This window comes from Fukomys damarensis, unplaced genomic scaffold (genome assembly GCF_012274545.1).
Source record: "Fukomys damarensis isolate Sample0158 unplaced genomic scaffold, DMR_v1.0_HiC HiC_scaffold_27, whole genome shotgun sequence".
Taxonomy (NCBI): Eukaryota; Metazoa; Chordata; class Mammalia; order Rodentia; family Bathyergidae; genus Fukomys; species Fukomys damarensis.
The window spans coordinates 22,803,457-22,812,177 of record NW_022900939.1 but is presented as its reverse complement, the minus strand read 5'-3'; the positions used below and the strand labels follow the sequence as shown (position 1 = coordinate 22,812,177).

Sequence of the window (8,721 nt, the reverse complement as noted above, 5' to 3'; positions counted from 1 at the left end):
CCCCTTTTTTTTTTTTTTTTTTTTTTTTTTTGGTTTTTTAAGGCAGGATCTTCCTTTGTAGTTCACACTGGCCCTGAACTCACTACGTAGCCCAGGCTGGTCTCGAAATCACGGCAATCCTCCTGCCTCAGCCTCCTGAGTGCTGGGATTACAGGCATGTACCACCACGCCCAGTTTAAACAGGCACTCTCAATGAAAAAATGAACCATTCTATAAAAGGTATAGAGAAGTGGCTCTAAGAAAAAAATGCCTTCTACCTCCCATAAAAGATAAACTTCGGATGAGTTAAGACTCACACAGAAATGTATCTTTAACTCATCTGCTTTATTTTCTGCATACACACGTGCACCGAAAGCCCCACTAAGCAAACATAAAGAGCCCAAGCAGCAGATACATGAAGCTAGAGCTGGAGAGGATGTGGGGACCTGTACAGGTTTTTCTTACTAGAGTAGGGAAGATTCTTCAGCAAGGTTTGATGCTGACATCTCCAATAGTGAAGAAACAAACAAAAACACCCTTCAAAACAAGCATCCAAAGGAAACCATACCCAAAGCCACAACGAAGTTTCACTGGCTTATAATGGGGGGTGGAAGACAAGACAGGTAAGCACATCTGCAGGTACAAAAGAGGAGTCTTTCCCCCGGGCTCCCACTTCTCAAATGAAGCATAAGCTGCAGCTAAGCAGCCACCATGGGAAGGCGAGCTGACACCGGAGTAGACCTGATGGGTGGTGCCAAGTGTTCACCAGAGGGCTGGAATTCCATGTAAAATGGTGGCTGCCATCTCACCTCCTAATCGTGCCATGGGTTCAGGCACAGGAGTAAATGACCAAGTTTACCCAGGATGAGGTCAGAATGGAGTGACGGTAAAGCCCATGGGGATGATGTGGGACCAGGAAGTGACAGCAGAAGGCTAATAGCAAGAATGTCAGGTCCAGAGGATGAGGATAAAGAATTTTTAAACCGGGCGTGGTGGTGCACGGCTATAATCCCAGCAACTCAGGAGGCTAAAGCAGGAGGATCACAAGGTAGAGGCCAGCCTGGGCACCTTAACAAGACCTTGTATCAAAAAACAAAGAATATTTGCACAGGAGAAATGGAGAAGACAGCCAGGAGGTAGCAAATGTAAAGGTATCTCAATTTAAAAGGTGCTACGATTCTAGAAATGTCAGGGGTCCAGGGAGTGAGTAGGGGCAGAGGCAGCAGGCTGGAATAGAAGGCCGAGGTACACATTCTGGGGATTATCATGGGACCAGGGGCTATAGTGTTGTCAGCTCCATTGGAAGATGTAAAAACCCACCCAGGAGGGAAGAACACTGAGCCAGGTGGTAAACTCACCAATGACAGATCAGTGACTAGGTCAATGCTAGCAATGACAAGGACACTGCAGACCTAGACACAAAAGCTTCCAGGAAGTGAGATGAAAGGATTTTCAGGAGAGCTAGTAAGTACTTGGGAGGCTGAGGCAAGAGGACACCTTGAGTTCAGACATATGAGGCTAGCCTGAGCAAAAGTGAGACCCATCTGCAAAACAAAACAAAACAGTAACAACAAAAAGAAAGCACAGGGCAGTGGGGAGTGATGATAGGAATAGCCACAAGAAGGCCACTAACACTATCTACTTTGTGCTCTGGCACAAAGGATGAGGGTGAAAAATCAGCCTCTCTTGGGCTGGGGATTTAGTTCAGTGGTGCAGCCACCTGCCTGTCAAGCACAAAGTCCTGAGTTCAATCCCCAGTACCCCCCCAAAAAAGAAGCAGTCTCTATTTATTTACTTTTTTTAGTGTTTCCAAGACAGGGTTTTACTATGTAGTTCAGGCTAGCCTCAAACTCTTGGCGGTCTTCTTGCCTCAGCCCCGAGTATTTGGATTACAGATGTGCACCACCACAACCAGCAGCAGCCAGTCAGGGTTCTCAGGAAACTATGCAGTTCCAAATAAAACAGGAGATGGTACAGGTATTGTGTTGGCAGACCACAAAGCACACATTCCAGAGGTAAAAGATGTTTAAGGGTAAGAAGGCTAAAATCCAGCCAGTGGACACAGAGCAGTAGGTGCTGGGCACTCCTGGTAAGGAAGACTAGAAAGGCTGGGGAAGTGGATCACGAGGCACCATGGGATTTGTCCTGAGCAGCTCTTAAGAGACAGGTGGGCACTAGGCCCCAGGCTGCATATCTGAATGCCTGAATTGGAATTAAGCAGGCAATGAAGTAGGGCGGCTCCTAGCTGATAAACACATTGAAGGAGAATAGCACAGGGCGTGGCACTAACCAGTGAGAGAGCGAGCATGTGAGCCAACCACTTGCCCATCCCCATTTCCCTCCCATCCTGCCCACTGGTCCTCAAAGAACAGGTTTTACTGCACAAGTCTCCCTTTCCCAGAGAGCCACTCACACACCATGCAAGTCACAACCCACCAGGGGTTTAATTCACCTAAGTCAGAAGGACAGTTCAGAAAGGGGCCCTGCCTTGTCCCTCTCCAGGGGTGAGGATCTGCAGGGCACCCTGGGAATGACCAAGCCCAGGGAAGCCTGAGACTAGTCCCTGAACAAGAGGAAAAGTTGGTCTCAGGTCTCAAGCTGCCTCTTCCTCTTCACTTTCCTCCTCACTCTCATAGTATTGTCTGCGGTTGGTGTTAACAAAGAGGTCAGAATCATCTTCAGAGCTGGACTCTTCTGATGACCGTGGCTCAGCTGGGAGTTCTGCCCGAGTCTGTCTGCAAGGGGGAGGAGAACAGAGTTAGCCCCACACTTTCTGAGATCTGAAAACCAGACGTGGAACCAAGAAGTCTGAGAAAAGGACAGCCATGTTTCCAAGCAGTCAGGGACCCATGGACCTTTGGAAAAGCAGTAGCCCTGTAAAATGAAAAGGAGGAACACACAGAGCAAACAGCGAGAAAACCTGACCTAAGAAAATGACTAAGACTGTCCCCCACCCCCAAAATTTGCTACAGCTTTTGGTTTCTGTTAGGAGTTGTAACAATTTTCTACCACCAACCAACACAATGGTCTCATATTCCATAGGCAATGTTCCAAGTATTAGCTTCTTTACTCCTCACAAAGTTCCCATTTTACAGATGAGGAAAGCAAGCTATCAAATAGTTGGTTTAAAGTTACTCAGCTGCAAGTGGCAAAGCCAGGATTTTTTTTTTTTTTCCCCGAGACAGGGTCTCACTATGTAGTTGAGGTTGACCTGGAACTCACTATATATAGTCCCGGCTGGTATTGAACTCACAGAGATCCTCCTGCCTCAGCCTCCCAAGTGCTGGGATTACAGGCATGCACCACCACACCTGGCTAAAGCCAGGATTTTAATTTCTTTCAAGCCAAAATCATAACCACTTATTCTACCATGGACCGAGGAGGTGTCATGAGGTATCCTACAAAGGGATAAAGGAGGCACCAAGACATGACCCTATTTTCTGTCTTCCCTGACCTGGCGATTGGTGCTCACCTGTTTCTGTTGCTGTTGTGCTTCTCAGCCACTTCAGAGAAGGCCTCAGGCCTGTGTGATGACAAGAACCAGGTCAGAGAGAACAGAGAACCTCTCAGCAAAACAACTGTTTCCAGCTGTCCCTACCCGGGATGCCATGATCTCCCCCACCCCCAATTCCCTAGCTAAGAAGTCAGTCTCCCCGCCCCCAAGCCAGAGTCAAAGATGAAGGGAACCACCCTACCAGAACCCCTCCTTCTGCAGAGAACGCACATGGTCCTTGCAAAGCACAAAGGAGATCTCAGCCTTCACTTTTTCTCCCTCTTCAATGGGGTCAACAATGAGAAAGTCCCCTGTAGGTAAAAAAGGCAAAGCCAGTCCTGCTTGCAATGGGGAAAGCCACAGCAACAGGAAATGGTTGTCTCCTGGGGGGCTGCCTCTCTCACCTCTTTTGATCCAGATGTTTTTGCGGTATTTGGAGGGCATGCTTACCAGGAAGCGCTGCCCTTGGGCGGTCTCCACCTCATGCAGATTATTCCCTGGGGTCCTGAGTACCTGGTCCAGGAGAGACCAAGACTCAGTCGGCCTCATCATTCAGATCTTTAACCCCTGAGTTGCACTGCATCTTATCTCCACACTAGGGTTGCAACAGGAGCAAAGGGCTGGAAGGTGGGGGTAAGGGTGGGAGCAGTTTGTGCCCAATGCAACTCACCCTCACGATCTGCTGCCTGTCAGAGGGTACCACGTGCTCCCCTAGCACCTCCTTCACCACATGCTTCCTCTTGGTGGCCTGTGACATGCTGGGTCCAGCCACAGGGTGGTTAGAGACACAGAAACTGTCAGCTCCTCCTGAATTTCTTGGATATCCCTCTCAGAAGTCAGGACTATTTTGAAAACAGAAAAGTCTTTCACTAAGAAATAACACAACTTACAAATATGGACCCTCAAGATCTTACTGTCTGGATTCAGAATCTGTCTTGGGTATTTCCTTTTTTTGGTACTGGGGATGAACTCAGGACCTTTTGCTTGTGAGGCAGTTGGCAGGGTATTTCCTTTTTGTAGTACTGAGAGCAGATCCCAAGGCCTTTGAAACGAGCAACATCCCAGCCTCTTTTTTATTTTGAGACGGGATGTTGGTAAGATGCTCAGGCTGGGCTTGAACTTGTGAACTTCTTGTTCCAGAGTGCTGGGATAACAGGCATGGGCCACCAAGTCCACCTTATTTCCAAACTCCAACTTCTCTGGGCCCCAGAAAAATACATTACCTAACACAGCAAGGCTATAAAAGAATGAAAAACATTCAGGGTAACTGTATCATGACACTAATTCCTGTTGTCAAATCTGCTGGTGACCATCTAACTATACACATGTCCCAGAGAACTGATTCTGGCTGCCTCTGGAAGAAGTTTGAAAATTGTACCTTATCAACATGCTTGTACATCCCAAATCTAGCAATGCCACACAACTCTCAATCTTTTATTACGCTACAGAGACTAATTCGGTGACCACCACAACGATCCAAACTAGAAATGACTTAAAAACAGAGGTATGAGGATTCAATCTGCAGCACATGCCAGTATATGTATCTTCGGAAGAGGGCCGGTACCACAGAGACGGAATGTTTCCGAAGAAAACTCCGAAATACCATTTTTGATTGCTGTCCCTGTCTCCCTCTTCCCTCTACTCCAGAGGAAAGAGCCTCAGAGAAAGACGTCCGCTTACTCTCTGGCTTTCGGGTCCCACGGGCCTGAACTGACAGCGACTCGTCCACGACTCACTTCAAGGCAAACCAACGAAATCACAGAAGTGGAATCTGCTGGTGGTCACAACGGCAGCGTCTGTTTGAACTCGGGTTTCTGCAGTTTTGAGTTGTAGCCTGCCGGATTTCGAGGACGGTGTCCCGAATTTGATCCTGCCGACACTTGTACTTCTGGCGCACTCTCTGAAGCCTTCCGGCCGCACTTCCCCTCTGATGTCCGGCCCTCTAACTCTTCCCACTGCCAGATCGGTCAAGCCTATTCAATTGAGTTCCGGACCCAAGCCGGCAGAGAAAGGAAGTATTCGCCAAGGCTTCTTTTCCTTACACTAAGTGCTGCCGAAGACAAGAGAATACAGAAGACAGCGCAGCTTTCCGAGGACTACTGGAAAGGAGCTGCAACTGGGGAAGGCCACTGATATCCGGGGCTCAACTCTATGGCCCTGAATGGCTAAGAAATACTCAATTTGAATTTTTAAGGCGGGTCTTGAGGCGACCCGGAAGCGGAAGTTGAAGAAAGTTCTAGTGATTTGAGGCCTCAGCGGGAGCGTCCGCGTTTCGGGAGGAACCGTTAGGGGAGCTAAAGCTGCTGGTGAGTGTGGGCCGGGTAGCTGGGACCTGGCTAGAAACGGGAGGAGGCACGGGGAGAAGGTGAAGCAAGACGCGCTGTCGTTGTAGCAGACCAGAGGAAGCGCCCTTGCAGAGGGTTCTGCTGCGCTGAGTGGAGGAACGGCGCGTGGGAGCCGCGGCGCGTGGAGGGGGCGGGGCGACGTGTGTTGAAGGCGGAGCGGCGTGTGTTTGAACGAGGCGTGGACCTTTTGGGGTTGTCGAATCGCGTGTGGGTCCCTGGTCCCCCCTGCTTCGCTCGGTGAATAGTCAGCAGGGACAAGTAGGGTCGAGACCTTTGGTTGACATCACACTCCGTGGCTGTTCTATTCTGGACGACGTCAGTTTTTTTTTTTTTTTTTTTTCCTCCACCGAGTGTTACAGAGGGAGTGACAGCTTCAGGGCAGGACCTGTCTGCTGACCTTGGAAATCTTCTCACTGCCCTGCGTGCGCCACCTGTTAGAGCAGTATAGTATTTCCACTGGGGCAATACCGAAACCCAGTCACCAGGGGAGTGGAAGAGATTTCTCTTTCCAGTAGTAGGGAAGATTCCCAGCCCGCTTTTTCATCTGTGAAGTGAGGAGAATAAACTGCTATAGTGGCTGGTGTATCTTCTTCTTAATATGACATTCTTCCAAGTTTCTGGTTTTCAGTCCTAACCTGCTTTGTCTTGGGATTCCCAGGTTAAGCCTGATCAAGATGACAACGTCCCAAAAGCACCGAGACTTCGTGGCAGAGCCCATGGGGGAAAAGCCAGTGGGGAGCCTGGCTGGTATTGGTGAAGTCCTGGGCAAGAAGTTGGAAGAAAGAGGCTTTGACAAGGTGTGGGGTGGCTGCATGTGCCTAGGGAAAATACAGTATTTTGGGGCAGCTGAGAGTGAGGAATATAAGTGTATGTGGGAGGTTGGACAGTGGTGGATAATCTGAGGTGGCTCTCGCCACTTGGTGATGAGGTGGGGCAGAATCTGCCCTTGATGGATAGAAACTGGAATTTTGTGTTTAGAGTGCCACGAAAGTGCTTGCTTGCCCGTCGTAATACTAATCTGGCCCAAGCTTTTTTATCTTCCAAGATCTGGCTCATTTTCATGGTGGTGTGGCTGAAGATCATACAGTATTTAGCAGCAGTACTTTTCTTTTACCTGTTTTGCAGGCCTATGTGGTCCTTGGCCAATTTCTGGTGCTAAAGAAAGATGAAGACCTCTTCCGGGAATGGCTGAAAGACACATGTGGTGCCAACGCCAAACAGTCCCGGGACTGCTTTGGGTGCCTCCGGGAGTGGTGTGATGCCTTCTTGTGATGCTGTCTGGGGAGCCCTCTGTCCCCAGCCCCAGGGTCCGAGTCTCTAGAGTTCACAGCTGAGGGGAGCACCTCACTCTCCTTACAGTGGAAAAGATTGTTGTTGTACTCACCTCTGATGTATTCCAGGGTCTTTTGGGAGTTCTCTCCCCCACACCGTTTCAACTTTTTTGGAAATCTCGCTCTTGCATGCATCTCCCTTTCTTCTCCTTCCCTTGCCAGTTCCTTGGCTACAGTTACCAGCTTTCCCCAGTGGATTCCCAGCCCCTTCCCTCACTTCCACTTTCAAGTCTGGTGTGTAGGATGCCATTTGGCTCCCCCTTTTTTTTTGCAGAACAGTCACTGTTTTTAGATCAATAAAGTCAGCGGCCTTCATAACTAGATGTTGTGTTTTGAAAAATGAGTGGGCTGGGATTTGTCTTTTCCCCAGGGGTGGACCATGTCTGCTGTACTCCTTACCAGTGCAGACTGAAACTGGCAGCTTCCCACTCCCAGAGGGTAGCCGCCCTAACCACGTGGGCAGGTGCCTTGGAGTGACCCAGTCCCTGAATAATGTGGGAGAGTGTGGGTTGATCTCTTCTGGGAGCCAGGTAGGCTGTTGTGTTCCAGATGTCAGTCAGGTCAACAGCTGGGCTAGGCAGCACCTGGTGGAAAAATCAGTGGGAGTTAGACGTACCAGGAAAAGGGTGAATTGGATATGGGTAAGAGTTCACATCATCTGCTTTCCTGCCCTCTGGGAGCTGTGATAGAACCCAGCAATCTTAGGAAGGGGTGAGGAGTATGGGCATTCCAGGTAGGAGGATTTGAGAGAGTTACACTTGAATCAGTACATTTAGTCCTGTTCTTTTTTTCTCTCTCAGTACCTAGAGTCGAACTCAGGACCTTGCACTTGCCAGGCAGGTGCAGCACCACTGAGCTACATCCCTGGCCCCTATTCCTGTTTTCTTTTGAACAGTTTAGTACAAATCAGCCCTGAAGCTAAAATGTTTACAAACTTTTTTCCTACTGTAGTAATGAGCCATTATTTGGGGGGTGGGTTTCAAGCTGAAGAAAATTGAGACCCAGAGGCTAATTTGCTTATGGACTTGTTGAGAGGTAGCCAGATCGGAATTTGGAAACCCCCATATCTAGAAGACTATTCCTTGGTCATGTGTCTCAGCCTCTCCGAGCCTCAGTTTCCCCTCTTAGAAAATGAGGTTGCTGTATGGAACACATAAAATACTAGTATAACTCCCACCTGTATTTGAAATTTATCCCTTCAACAGCATCATTGAGCAGTGACTTGCTTACAGTATAAACAAAACAATTTTCAACATAATGATTACTGTTTAGGAAGGCAAGTATAAAAATGAGGACAATAGAAATATTTAGTAACCTCAGGGTAGGAAGAATAAAGAGAAAGTTGGCAAATTTAAATCTTTTATGTTAGAAATTTTATCTAAAACCACAATGAAGAGACCAAACCAGAATGGAAAAGGATAGTTGCACAGTGTTAAACAATAAAGGACCTCAGGCAAAGCGCATGAAGAACTGCAATAAAAAAAAAGGCAGACAGGGCTGGGGATTTAGCTCAGTGGTTCGGTGGCCTGACTTGAAAGCGCAAGGACCTGAGTTCAATCCCAGGTATGGAAAA

General features: G+C 48.4%; 2 protein-coding genes across 3 annotated transcripts; one reads left to right on the top strand and one right to left on the bottom strand.

Annotated features, from left to right (window-relative positions):
• Window positions 1-2,404: 2,404 nt before the first annotated feature.
• Eif1ad (eukaryotic translation initiation factor 1A domain containing) lies at window positions 2,405-5,468 on the bottom strand. Of its 2 annotated transcripts, none has more exons than XM_010635928.3 (6): window positions 5,153-5,468; window positions 4,143-4,314; window positions 3,877-3,985; window positions 3,675-3,783; window positions 3,452-3,502; window positions 2,405-2,714 (listed from the first exon to the last, which is right to left on the bottom strand). In XM_010635928.3, the coding sequence occupies exons 2-6, from the start codon at window positions 4,227-4,229 to the stop codon at window positions 2,573-2,575; spliced, it is 498 nt and encodes a 165-aa protein (XP_010634230.1). In that variant the 5' UTR covers window positions 4,230-4,314; window positions 5,153-5,468; the 3' UTR covers window positions 2,405-2,572. The 2 variants fall into 2 exon arrangements, with proteins under 2 accessions (XP_010634230.1, XP_010634231.1); XM_010635929.3 differs by having other exon boundaries at window positions 5,209-5,468.
• A 147-nt stretch (window positions 5,469-5,615) lies between these two features.
• On the top strand, window positions 5,616-7,469 carry Banf1 (BAF nuclear assembly factor 1). Its single transcript, XM_010635930.2, has 3 exons — window positions 5,616-5,778; window positions 6,476-6,614; window positions 6,943-7,469. Exons 2-3 carry the CDS (start codon window positions 6,492-6,494, stop codon window positions 7,087-7,089), a joined length of 270 nt encoding a protein of 89 aa, XP_010634232.1. The 5' UTR covers window positions 5,616-5,778; window positions 6,476-6,491; the 3' UTR covers window positions 7,090-7,469.
• Window positions 7,470-8,721: the final 1,252 nt, after the last annotated feature.